Source organism: Megascapheus bottae, chromosome 8 (assembly GCF_031878675.1).
Source record: "Megascapheus bottae isolate mThoBot1 chromosome 8, mThoBot2.hap1, whole genome shotgun sequence".
NCBI lineage: Eukaryota > Metazoa > Chordata > Mammalia > Rodentia > Geomyidae > Megascapheus > Megascapheus bottae.
Genome location: NC_143516.1, coordinates 39,360,805 through 39,375,223, shown reverse-complemented (window position 1 = coordinate 39,375,223; position 14,419 = coordinate 39,360,805). Strand labels below are relative to the sequence as shown.

At 38.1% G+C, this 14,419-nt stretch overlaps 1 protein-coding gene across 7 annotated transcripts in view; it reads left to right on the top strand.

Annotated features, from left to right (window-relative positions):
• The window catches only part of Afg1l (AFG1 like ATPase), a 153,781-nt gene that overhangs the window by 125,263 nt on the left and 14,099 nt on the right, over positions 1-14,419 (top strand). For all 7 annotated transcript variants that reach the window (XR_016536480.1, XM_090338340.1, XM_090338341.1 and 4 more), the window contains one exon: positions 12,640-12,780. Coding sequence is in view for 6 of the 7 variants with exons in the window: in XM_090338340.1 (XP_090194466.1) it covers positions 12,640-12,780 (141 nt within the window). In the remaining variant the exon portion in view is untranslated. The remainder of the gene's footprint in view (positions 1-12,639; positions 12,781-14,419) is intronic.

Here is a 14,419-nt window from a genome sequence, read left to right as displayed (position 1 = left end):
GGTGGTCATCAGGCTTGAACTCTGGGCCTAGGTACTTTCCCTGAGTGTGTCAGCTCGAGGCTAGTGCTCTACCACTTGAGCCACAATGCCACTTCCAGGTTTCTGGTGGTTAATTGGAGACAAGAGTCTCATGGACTTTAGTGCTTGGTCTATCTTTGAACCGTAATCCTCAGATCTTAGCCTCCTGAGTAGCTAGGATTACAGGTTTGAGCCATTGGTGCCTAGCTGTGAGAGAAATCTTTAGGATAGCATTTGGAGGGCACAGGGCTGATGATAAGAAGCGAGGGCTGTGATACTTTCAGTTTGGATGATTGGAGGAATGACAGGACTCCTAGAAATACAGAGATAAGGGAAAGGAACTTACAGTTAGAAGTTAAGGACAAGTTAAAGATCTGACAGCTGCCTAAAATAAATTAATGGAATCATTTGAACTAACATAAAAAAATGAAGAAATGAGTTTATGGTGGCGCTGGAAAGTGAGTTATCACATGAGTTAGCAGAAAAAAACAGCCCAAGTATTGAATTAAAGGTACAATGTCCCACTGTCTTATTGAAGAGTTTTTTTTTTTAATAAACATAATTCACTAGAATGGTGTGTGTGTGTGTGTGTGTGTGTGTGTGTGTGTGTATCCTGGAATTTGGATGTTACTCTGTTCTGTATGATGTGTTAATATCCAGTCTGAGTCGGTATTGTACAGATTCCTATATCTAACCTTAGGACATAATGATAAAGTTCAATGAAGCTACTCCTGTGAGGGAGCAGGGAAGCCAGTACTTTATAAATAAGTTTTTCTTTGAATTGCCTAGCCTGATCCAGAAAAGGTTTACACATTTAAATTGGATAGACTTACATTGTTCAAGCCTTTCATGAATGTTCATCCTTAATAAAATTTGGGCATCAGATAATTGAAGGTTGTCTTTTCAACAAGAAGATGAAGTGAATAATTCTATCAGTGCTACTCATAATTTGAAGGATTTGGTCCTTTGTGTACCCAGCAGCACAGAGAGGCATTCTGCCATGCTTTGATTTACTTTTTAATATCTTTAGAATATAAATTAACATTTTTACCAAGTATTTCTATAAATTGGAAAGCAAAAGAATGGATAGAAAAATAACTCTTTTATATCCACTTCATTTCCAACCGTGACTGGGATTTTCAAATATTTAAGCAGAAAAGGACTCAGTTTATCCCCAATAGACTCTCATAAGGAAAGCAAAACAAAAAAGAGCAAAAAAGAAAAAAGACCCACAAACAAAAAAACCACTGTATTTACAGGACTTGATAAATGCTCAGAAGTTATCATTCTAAAATTTGAAGTAAATTCTTAACCATTTGAAAGTCATTTCCTTTTTCTTTTCAGCTTCTACTTAGTCCTGATGTCCAATGAAAACAGAATTGATTGACCTTATATTTCATATGCCCATGCAAGCTAGGGTGTCTCCAACCTCATCTAGAATCATGTAGGTAATCCTTCAGATTTCTTATGGAATGAAACGAAAGCTTGAGAAATTTGCAATACTGCCCTTCCCACAGAGACAAAGCAAATATCACCCTCTCCTGAGAGGATGCTCAGTCTGCTTTCATTTGTGGTTATGATTTAAAAAAATTATTAGTCCTTAATAATTTTGGTCAAATAACCAGTTAAAAGTTACTTTATCATTATTGTATACAGAGTTATTAAAAGAACTACATTCAAAATAGAACACAGAAAAGAAACAAGTCAGCTTTGGCCACATATGTTTACTGTCTTCTGTAGTCTCTACAACCACAGCATCATGTCTTGAGGTATTAATAATCATGTAAATTTCCACTTGTTTTGAACTAATAAGTTAGCTTTTCCATTTGGAAAATAGGAATGGCTGTTATAGTGTTATTTTAATGAACAATTTTGTGAAATAATTCTAGCACCATTTGGGCTGTTTTGCTTCCCTTTGCCAATATTTTTTCAGCATCTGCTCAATCACTGATATCTAGATTAGCAATTTAAAAAAAGAACCCAACTAGCTGTTTGTGTAGCTACAATAACTTTTCCTTGTTCTTTATAATTTTAAAGGGTTAATTGTAATGTTTAACAGTAGTGGTGCATGTTATACTAAATGGCTTCCAAATAAAACTCCTTAAATTTGGTTAGTGTGTAGCTCACTGGCAGAGTGTTTATCTAGCATGTGCAAAGCCTTGGTTTCAATTTTCAGCAGTGTTAAAAAAAACAAAAAGAAAAAAAGAATAAAAAGTAAAACAAGGAAAGGAGGGAGGGAAACATTAAATTCAACGAATGAGGGATTAGGGTATATAGCTTAGCAGTCACTGAAAGAGCACTTATTTAATATGTGCCATGTTCTAGGCTGATCCCTGTCACTGTACTATCTCTTACAAGAAAACCTCAATAAAACACCTACATTTGTAGATGCCTTTGAAAGATGTTATGTTATCTGCATATTCAGTATAATGTTCTGTTTAACTCACACTGTTCCATTTTTTCCTGAAGCTAAACAAATTTTAGCAAAGGAGTAACAAAATTTAATGGTTCAAAACGTTTGCATGGTTTCTAACAAAATATAAAGTCTAAAAATTTCATTGCTTTATTCAGGCACTTTAGATGTTATGAGAACTAGCTGGAGAGTCCAGGGTGAATGATGTAGATAGGTACCAAAGTTCTCCTTCCTTCCCTCCCTCCCTCACTCTCAATTTCCCTCCCTTTCTCCCTTCCTTCCTTTTCTCCTGTCTCTTTCTTTTTAATAGACTCTAGGCTTCTGACTGTGGCTTATACAATAGTTCAACTGAAAACTGAAGCTGAATGAAGTACCTAGACAGGACTTGCTAACAATAGAAGTATTTGCAGGTGGGAGGGGGCTTGTCTATGAGTCATGAGCTCTAAGAGATACTAACTTACCATTTTAATTATGTTGTTGGTATGATTAAACCCAGATAATTCCTTTTTTTTTTTTTTTTTTGTGAGTCATGGGGCTTGAACTTGGCCTAGGCGCTGTCCCTGAGCTCTTCAGCTCAAAAGCCTTACCCTTGTGCCAAGCCCCGCTTCACATTTTCTAGGGGTTAATTGGAGATGGGTCTCCTTTCTTTAGTACCTGTGCTGGCTTTGAACCGTGATCCTCAGATCTCAGCCTCCTGAGTAGCTAGGATTACAGGTGTGAGCCACCTCGCCTGGCTGATCATTCCATTTTTAAAACAGGCAACTCTCAAGTTCCTCCAAATTTTTAGGCATCTGTGAAATGACTGGACAGTCCATCTTTGTGTCTTGATGAATTTGTTGGTTACAGGATTTCCAGAATTTAGCACCAGAATTTGGGTCATCTCTAAGATTACATACTCTAAGATAGTCAAGTAAGAAGAAGGAAGGGTACATCCTCGTCTAGTTTGCTTCATTTATTTCCATCAAAATAAAACACTGACTCCTCAAGAGTGTTATAGTAACTATTGAAAGGGGATGTGTAGCTTATTGAATACCTGGAGGGCTTAGGTAGAACTAGCTTCCTGCCTTTGAGACTACAGAAGTTACAGAGTACAGCTTTTCCTCTGCACTTAGAAGAGTACTTTTTGAAGTAGTTGGTGGTATTTTGTAGAACTGTGAGGTATTTCCCAGCTGGATGCTATAGACTTTACAGTAATAAGATTTCTTGTATTAAAGTGCCATCTCTCTTGTGGAGAAATGCTTTGCAAATACACACATTTCAGTGTTCTGGTTTTCTAAATATTACATTAATTAATTTAGAATTCGACAGCTATAAGTTGTTTTAACATCAACTCATATGGTAATTTAAGTTTGTTTTGAGAATGGCATTCCATTAAGCATTTGTTCCTAAGGTACTTGTCTTTAAGATCTGAGGTATTGTTATCTCTGTATAAACAAAGCAAGATGCCATGCACACTTGTTTAATGAGGTGCTGTCAGGGTATTGCCATAGGGATTTATAAAGAGACTCTGTGTAGATGGAGAGTAACCCTTAGGACAGTATAATCTAGACAGAGCTTGAAAGAATAATCGTCCTACTTGAGAGCTGAAATAATGGTGGCAGAACAAGCAATAGTGAGACAGAGGAAAAAGAAACTCAAGCTGACAGCTCCTTTGCGGATGCTCAAGTGGATCAGCCGTTCATTGCAGGGCAGAAGGCAATCTAGGGTGATGTTCATACATTTCACACTGGCAATGGGAAAATCCCCAGTTTTAGCACCAGGGTCAAAACCAAAGCAGAGAGTTGTGCCATTTCCTATCCAAGAGAAAGAAGACAGAAAGAAAGCTCTTTGTTCCCAAAAGTTTACCAGAGAAATTGTGCTATGTGTAATCCAGCTGTATATTCCAAGCAATTAAGGAAAACAAATGCTCTTTGCAAACTCATTATAGATTTAAAGTTCTTTAAGTTTTCATCAGGTTTCCACAGAAACAAAGAGTTTGAGACAATAGTAGAGAATGCAAAAACCATCGAATAAGTGGATTTTAATTGTTCTGATGTAGAAAATTATTTAGATAACCAGCCACATCAAAGACTATTAAACTTTTTAATTGCTCAGGTAGAAAGATGGAGAATGTCATCGTTATCTATCATAAGACAAATCTGCACTCGATAATTCTACTTGAATTTTGAGCTAGAATAACATACTCAAGGATGCTACTAACTGAAGTGCCATTTAGTACTCAAAAGTAATCATATGCTTTAATTATTCATAGGGCACAATGCATAAATTCACAATACTAATTTTATGGTTTCAGAAAGTATCTTATGCTATGGTTTACTTACATAGGAGACTCAACTAATGAAAAATAAAAGTATAAATATTTACCATGCACTATATATACATGTAATTTAGATGTATTATATTGTGGTTAAAAGGGTGAAGAGATGTATTTTTTTAAAATATACTTTGCAGAGTTCTTGTAGCATTTAGTGCCATATCTTATATTTATTGAACATTCAGTAGTTATATAATTGATTTAGAAAAAGTCCTAATGAAAATATGATCATTCACTATGTATAATTCAAGACCTTTTTTTTCCCTAGTTTGTGCTAGGTACTCAGAACACTGAGGTAAATAAGATTTCTGGATACCTAGGCTTGTACAATGACATAAATGAGGGTGGCAATAGCAAATTGAAATAAATTTGCATTTTCTCAATTCTTTCGTTCAGTCAGATACTGCCTAATGTTATAACAGGTCCTGAAACATGATGATGCAGGTGATTTTGTCATACAAACACTGAACAGTGTATTTACACATACCTAGATGGGACAGCCTACTACACCCCTGGGCTATGTAGGGCCTTTTGCTCATAGGCTACAAACCTCTACAGCCTATCAGTGCTCTAAATATTTTAGACAGCTGAAATACAATAGTATTTGTTTATCTACACATTGAGACAGTACAGTAAAAATACTAGGTGATAGGGATTTTTCAGTGCCATTTTAATCATACGGGATCATTGCTTACCTCTAATCAATTGTTGACTGAAACGTTGTTATACATAAATCTATATTCATATGTATGTATTGAACATTTTACACATTCACTCTGCTTTCTTATTATGCAAGATGCAGACCATCTGAAAAAATTTAAATGCACATAAATGTGGAATTATTAAAGATCTTCAACATCACTTTTCTTTATTGTTTTTACTCTTTTTCAACATCATATTTATTTTTCTATTTTGGAAAACACAGAAAAACCTTATAAATATCTATAAATCTCAACAAATAACTCAATGAGATAATAATTTTGCATTATCTTTTTTACTTAGCATTTTAATCATAAACATATCTTTCATATCCCAAGCTATTTTTCATGAGCACTCATTTATTGGCAACATGTTTTTCTGTTACAACAATGTGCTTTAATATATTGGTTCATTACTCTGTTGTTAGATACTAAGATTTTTTTTTTAGTTATATATTTATAAATCTCCTGTGTACATAGAGTCTTTGGTTGAATGTCCAGTCATTTTTTTCTGATTGGTTTCTAGAAGTGAAAGGCTTGGGTAAAGTTTAAAACCATGTGGTGTGTGTGTGCTGGCCAGCATAATTTTATCTATCTATCTATCTATTTATTTATTTATTTATTTTGTGGGTCATGGGGCTTGCACTCTGGGCCTGGACACTGTCCCTGAGCTCTTTAGCTCAAGGCTACTATCTTACCCCTGGAGTCACAGCCCCACTTCCCATTTTTCCATAGGTTAACTGGAGATAAGAGTCTCAGGTCTTTTTGTGCCCAGGCTGGCTCTGAACCTTGATCCTTAGATCCCAGCCTCCTGAGTAGCCAGGATTACAGGTGCGAGCCACCATGCCTGACTCATAATTTATTTTTGTTGGAAAATTGCTACATGAAAAATTGTATATCATTTTTATTTTTTCTTTTTTTGATCATTACTAAGCTTGATTGCACTTTTCATTTATTTAGTAGCTCAGACTTTTTATATTTTCAGTTGAGTGAACTGTTTAAATCCTGTGTTTATTTTTGTTGTTGAAGTGTTCTTACATTTTAGTTCTAAGCTGGGCATGCCTATAATTCTAACTACTCAGCAGGCTGAGATCTGAGAATCAGAGGTTTGAAGCAGAAAACTCCTTGGGACTCTTATCTCCAATTAACTAACAAAATGTACTCAAGCCATCTGTGGCTTAAGTGGTAGAGCCTTGAAGATAACGCCAAGCTCTGAGTTCAAGCCTGAGGATTGGAATAGCAACAAAAAAGACTAAAGCAAAAGCTATTTTTGTCACCTACATATGACTTCTTGGAAAACTATAGTGTGTATGTTAGGTGTCTTGATCAATCAAAAGGAGCTTTTATCTTTTGGGGAGTCAAAGATAAGACTGGAGTCAGTGTACCCATTCACTAGTTTAGGCTGTTGAGCTCATAGTCTGGGAAAATGCATGTTTAATAGTTAATAGATAGATAGCTACTATGTATTGAGTGTTATATGCTAAGGAATGCCCTATGCATTTATGCAAGTTAATAACCAATTTACTATATGCAGCCATTGTTGAGGATTTTTACCTAATGGCAAGACAGAATTGTCAGGGGTGAAAATGATGAAATAAATCATATTATAATCTTCTTTATAGATGAGGAAACTGAAGTTTAGAGAGATTCATCATCTACAAAATGGAAAGTGACAAATATCCGGTGGTTCCAAAGTTTTCATTGTATTTTACCAATGGTGGTAAAAATTTATTAACTAATTAAAAAGTAGCAGGCCGGGAGTTTGGCCTACTGGTAGAGTGCTTGCCTAACATGCACAAAGACCTGGGTTCCATTCCTTGGTACCACATACATAACAAAAAGCCAGAAGTGGTGTGGCTCAAGTGGTAGAGCTCTATCCTTGAGAAAGCCCAAGGACAATGCTCAGGCCCTGAGTTCGAGCCCCAGGACTGGCAAAAAAAAAAAGAAAGGTAGCTTTTTTGATGAATAAGAATCACCATCTCTCACCAAATTCATCTTGCAATTTACTTCTTGGACACTTCAGCATCAAAGCCAATAATCACTAAAACAATAACAAAAGCAAATAAGCCCAGGCTTGTGATGTAACTCAAGAGAGTGCTTGCCTACACAGGCTAACCTGTCTTTGATCCCAGAACCACAAAATCAATTCATATTTTAGTTTAATCTTGATTTCTCTTGGGAAATGACTGTTTATTATTCAGTACATTTCATTCTTTCTCATGCTTTTAAAGAAAAAGTAATATTACTTTCTGTGGCTTAATTTGGAGTTTCTTTGGCAATCAATAGCTTCTCCCTATAATGACTAGTAGTTAATGTGACAAAATAATACATAGCATAAAATTTGCCATTTTAGCCAGTTCAGTGGCATTAAGTGCATTTCTATCACTGTGCAATCATCACCATTGTCCATCTCCAGGACTTTTTCATTATCTTAAACTACATGCATTAAACTATAACTCCACATTCCTCTAATAACTATTTAAATTTTTTATTATTATTATAAAGGTGAAGTACAGAGGAATTACTGTTGCATAAGCCAAGTAAAGAGCACATTTCTTTTGGGACAGTGTTACCCTGTTGGATGTTTTAATTGGAGATAAGTAACTATATTAGGCTTTGCTTTCATTATAAGAAAGAGCATGTGATTGTTTTAGTGATATGAAAAAGAGGGATATTTGCTAATACAATGACAAATGAAGAACCTACTGACAAAGGTATATAATTTGTAAAATAGCTGAGTGGGCAAAATTCTGATTTTTCAGTTGCCCTAGGCACTTCAGTGCACTTCTGATAATGATTTTCCTTGGGCATGCAGTTACACTGATAGAAATCACATCCATGCATAAAGAGTGAGCTTAATTATACATAACTACATATCTAATATGAGGTTTTACATTTTTACATATACTTTGTGATTCACAAAAGATGAGACACTCAATTCTAACTGATCTCATGAAAGTTGTGTAGTTTCAGAGCATGAGAATCTTATTGTATACGTTATTCTTTATTGTAAAAAGATACTCTTGCTTTCCTCATTCCATTGTGAGGCTTGTTTGCATTACATGGTGATGTAATGACACAGTCTTTGAGGGCCCTTCTTGGATTCAGGTCAGGCAAGTCACAAAGGCTGATTTAGGAGTTTGGGATGCTGTTAATGCTGTTAATGGTAGTAAAAATGATGTCTATACTAAGGCATGGACCAGCCACTGCACTAAATTACTGTATTAGTCCACTTAATCTTCTCAATACCATAAGATAGGAATCAATTTTCTATTTTATAGATAGAAAAGCTAAAGAACAAAAAGATTGTATGAATAACTTGTTCAAAGTATCCAGTTAATAAGTAGCAGGCCAAGGATTTGAACCCACACACTTTAGAGCACTTCCTTTTCATTCCTAATTGAATATGCATTTCTGGTTTGTTCAGCATTGACAGGAGAGCATCTTGTAAGAATGTCAGAATTAATCCCAAAATTGTCTCTCATGATACCCTTGAGCTGTTCCATGGTTAAGGTGAGCAGCTTGATTCAACTAATTTAGAGACAGAGGGGTTTAGAGGCAGAAGTTCTCCAGACGAAGATGGAGACAAGAGTCATCTCTTTCCAGCTGTGTTTTTTTTTAGCAGGTAAGGCAGAGGGGAAGAAGGAAAAGAATACTTTGAGCACATTTCCAAAGGAGTCTTGTCATTCTCTGTGGTCTTACTCTTTGATTTTATGTTGCCTTCGTCCCCAAATAACTACATTTTTTTTTAGAACTGCTTTTCTGTTTCTCTCAATGAATCCCTTTTCTAGAACTTAATTTTGCATGTCCATACCTTCATGAAAACTCCTCTGTCTGGAGGAGGCCATGAGGCTAGCAGTAGCCTTACATGAAAGGCTCTCATACTTGAAGCTCCCCGAGTCTCCCAGAAACATGGCCAGATCATCATTACCAAAGGAAAAAACTTTCAAGCAAAGGATCTTCAAAAGAGAGGCATTTCTAGAAGAAGGACACGGCCACTGTGTCCTGGAAACTGGTCCTGGTGATCCAGGAACTTTCAGAAGGACCTCAGAGTGGCCACCCACTGGTCTTCGCTCTCTTCTTCCCATTCTAGCAGGATCAGAAGCGTGGCACTCTCCTGGATTTGGCTCATGGTTTTGATGCTCACAAAGTACAATCACCCCCACACAACTTGAGATGAATAGAGGTGACATTCCCTGGGGATGATCCTAATACCAAAGAATGTGTTTCCAGATAGCTTTCCTAATGTACATGCGTTAAATTCATGCTCCTTACCAGTTTTCTGGATAACGTTGAGGCTTTTGATCTTGTACTGTCTTTGCAGCAAGATGCTCTAAATTATATTCTCTCTCTCTCTCTCTCTCTCTCTCTCTCTCTCTCTCTCTCTCTCTCTCTCTCTCTCTCTCCCTCCCTCCCTCCCTCCCTCCCTCCCTCCCTCCCTCCCTCCCTCCCTCCCTCCCTCTCTCTCTCTCTCTCTCTCTCTCTCTCTCTCTCTCTCTCTCTCTCTCTCTCTCTCTCTCTCCTTCTCTCTTCCTCTTTTCCTTTCTCCCTTCCTCCCCTCCTCTCTTCCCCTCTCTTCCTCTCCCCTCCCCCCTCCTTTTTTTTGTCATGGAGCTTGAACTCTGGCCTGAGCACTGTCCCAGAGCTCTTCAGCTCAAGGCTACCACCCTACCCTTGGGCCTGGGTGCTGTCCCTGTACTCTTTAGCTCAAACCACCTTACCCTTGAGCCACAGCCCCACTTCCCGTTTTTTCTAGTGATTAATTGGAGATATGAGTCTCTTGGCTTTGTATTGCCTGGGCTGGCTTTGAATCGTGATCCTCAGATCTCAGCCTCCTGAGTAGCTAGGATTACAGGTGTGAGACACTATGCCCGGCTTCTGTCTCCCTTTTTCCCTCTCTTCCTCTCTCCCCCTCTCCCTCCCAGTTCTGGGTCCTGAACCCAGGGCCTAGATACTGTCAAGATAGCATTCTACCACTTGAGCCACAGCTCCACTTTCACCTTCTTTGGTAGTTAATTGGAGATAAGAGTTTCATGGGATTTCCTGCCTGGGCTGCCATCCTCAGGTCTCAGCCTACTGAGTAGCTAGGATTACAGGCATAAGCTGATGTTGTCTGGCTTCAAATTATTCTTGAGGTTTCAGAGGTCTGTTCATTCAAGCCCTTTGGTAATTAGTTCCTACCAGGGTTAGCAATGCTTACTACTTTGCTCTTCAAAAGTTATACATCAAAAAAAAGTTATACATCATCTAGGGCCTGGAGTGTGGCTTAGCAGTAGAGTGTTTGCCAAGCATGCATGAAGCCCTGGATTCAGTTCCTTAGTACCACATAAACAGAAAAGGCCAGAAGTGGTACTGTGGCTCAAGTAGTAGAGAGTTAGCCTTGAGAAAAGCTCAAGGACCATGCCTAGGCCCTGAGTTCAAGCCCCAGGACTGGCAAAAAGAAAAGCATATATCAAATTAAGTAAAAAAATTTCTGGGAGCTTGGAGTCAGGCCTAGTGGTAGAATGCTTACCTAGCATGCATTAAGACCTGGGTTCAATTCCTTGGTACCACATACTTAGAAAAAAGCCAGAAGTGGTGCTGTAGCTCAAATGGTAGAACTCTAGCCTTGAGAAAAAAAACCAAGGACAGTGCTCATACCCTGAGTTCAAGCCCAGGGCTGGCACACACACACACACACACACACACACACACACACACACACACACACACACAAATAATAATAATAATAATAATAATAATAATAATAAATTCTGAAGAAACACAGAAAGAATAGTCTTTATTTTACATAATATCCTAGATATTATTATAAAATACCTTCATTGAACAATAGTGACAGTGTGCAGTTGACTTGCAAAAAGATTTAAAGTGATAGAATCTAGGTAAAAAGTATGGCTACCTAGACTTAGAACACTACCATAAAAGGTACCTTACAACTGAAATATTGGAAATAGTCTTTGGCCGGAGATATTCTTTTACCTTCAATATACTCTTAATCTCTTTCCTCTTTCCTTTTTAAAATCATTGTTAGTGTCCCTAACCTGTTCTGAAACACTAGGACAGGGCACTTCAAAGTCACACTATGGCAATACAATTTTCAAATTAAACAAATCTAAAGGTGACCAATGCTATTTTTTTTGTCTTTCTTTGTTGATATTGAGTAATTTCATACATAATCATTTTTACATTCACACTTAAAGGGTCATCATTCTGACTTACAAAGCTTATGATTAACAAAAAATACAAAGACTTTGGGGCCAGGAGTTTGGCCTAGTGGTAGAGTGCTTGCCTAGCATGCACGAAGACCCGGGTTCAATTCCTTGGTACCACATACATAGAAAAAAGCCGGAAGTGGTGCTGAGGCTCAAGTGGTAGAGCTCTAACCTTGAGAAAGTCCAAGGACAGAGTTCATGCCCTGAGCTCATGCCCAGGACTGGCAAAAAAAAATAAATACAAAGACTTAAGTGGTTTTTTTGTTGTTGTTGTTTGTTTTGTTTTGTTTTGGTTGGTTGTGGGGCTTGAACTGTGGGCCTGGGCACTGTCCCTGAGCTCTTCTACTGACCTGCCCCTTGAGCTACAGTGCCACTTCCAGTTTCTGGTGGTTAATTGGTGATGATTCTCACGGCTTTAGTGATGGGACTGGCTTGGAATCATGATCCTCAGATCTCAGCCTTCTGAGTAGCTAGGATTACAGGCATGAGCCACTACCAAGCCTGGGTAAGACCTATAGTTTTACATAGGATAAAACTTTTAACTCTTTGAATGTTAATGATAAAATTATTTCTTCCTGGCTGGGAGTTTGGCCTAGTGGTAGAGTGCTTGCCTAGCATGCACGAAAACCCAGGTTCGATTCCTTGGTACCACCTGCACAGAAAAAGCCGGAAGTAGTGCTGTGGCTCAAGTGGTAGAGCTCTAGCCTTGAGAAAGCCCAAGAACAGTGTGGTCAGGCCCTGAGTTCAAGTCCAGGACTGGCAATATATATATATATATATATATATATATATATATATATATATATATATATATTTCTTCCTGATCGGGTGATATGAACATTTCCTTCCTATTACTTAGTTTCAGTGGTTCCCTCTTTCTCTCCATTTCCTCCATCCCCTCACTGCCCTTGAGTTGCTTAGTTCACTTTCATCGATGTCTAATACAACACTATTTTCTTTTTCTTGATTTTGTTTTAATTATAGCCAGTTGGAGCCAGTGATTATTTGGAACTCTCAGAGAATTTTGATACACTATTTTTACGAAACATTCCACAATTTACACTGGCAAAGAGGACTCAAGCTCGAAGATTCATAACTCTCATTGACAACTTGTATGATTTCAAGGTAAGGGTTTAATACATTTTCTCAAAACTACATTTTGATTGTGGCGACTGACGTCCTCAGCTGGAATCCTAGCTCTCTACAGCTTACTTCACCTCTCTGTGCTTGGGTTTTCTCATCTGCAGATTGAGGATAATGACTATTTTACTTTAGAGGACTAAGAAGCTGGTCCATGTACAGTATTTAAGAAATCATTACATAGGCAAATACTATGTACTTACTATTACTTATAGCAGCCTTTAGGAGTGCAGTCAAAAAGTCAGTCTGCTATATTAGTGACTCCATTATTCAACCAGAAGGAACAGCACCATCTATAGTAATGAAGAACACAGGCCTGGCCCAACTGCTTGCTCAATATACATCTGTTATCAAATAAATGGTTGGATTGATGGAACAATGAATGAACAACTGAATGAATGACTAAAGGACCTTCACGATACTGAAGCTCTCTCTCCCTTGTGACTTAGAATTCTAGTAATTAGCATTATACTACTGTGCTTATTTTTTTTTAACTTACATATTTTAGCATAGATTGCAGAGCCATTGGGCATTTATGAAAAGCAATACAGTTTAATATAGTAGTGAGCCCTGGTGCCAAGCTTCCTATTCTGACAACGTGCTTAGCCTAGCCTCTCTGAAGTCAAATACCTACTTATTTTATAAGGTTCTTGTTAGGATGAAATGTGTAAATAAGCACTAAGAACTTTGACTGAATGTGGTGATGGCTCATGCCTGTAATCCTAGATATTCCAAAGGCTGAGATCTGAGGATCATCGTGGCACTATGAGACTCGTATCTCCAATTAATCACTAGCAAATGGGAAGTGAGCTGTGGCTCCAGGTAGGGTGGTAGCCTTGAGCTAAAGAACTCAGGCCCAGAGTTCAAGCTCCATTACCCCTCCTCACCCCCCCCAAAAAAGAACTTTGTCTGGCATGTCATGAGCCTCAGGGTTTCTCCAACTCACTCAACAATGTTTATGAACACCAGAAATTCAATGGCAAATGATGCTGGACAGGGTCCTGCCTTCACACACCTAGAATTCAAAGGCAGGAAACACGAATCACATGTACAGAAGTCAATGGCCAGTCACTGCTATGGGATGACCTTTTGGACACAGAGAGGCAACTGAGTTAAGGGATTTAAGGAAGACTGTACTCATCTTGCGGAGGGGGGAAAGGGGAAGGAGGTTTAAGACTTGGCCCAGAGAATTCCTCCAAGAACCACCTGAATCAATCACCTAAATTTAGCTACCTAAAAATCTAGATTTGGCTGAGCACTGGTGACTCATGCCCATTTACTAGTTATGGAGGAGGCTTACATCTGAGAATTGTGGTTCAAATTCCAGGCAGAAAAGTCTGTTGAGATTTTTATCTCCAGTTAACCACCAAGCAGCCAAAAATGGAGCTATACTAGAGTGATAGATTGCAAGTGTTGAGCAAAAAATCTCAGGAATAGGGCTGGAGGCATACCTCAAGTTGTAGAGTGCCAGCCAATGAGGAAAGCAAGCACCAGATACCAAGTTTGAGTCCTAGTCTCAGACAAAAAAAAAAAAAAAGCGAAGGAAAGGAAAGGAAAGGAAAAAAGGAAATAAAGAAAGCTCAGGGACAGCACCCAGGCTCTAAATTCAAGGCCTAGGATCAGC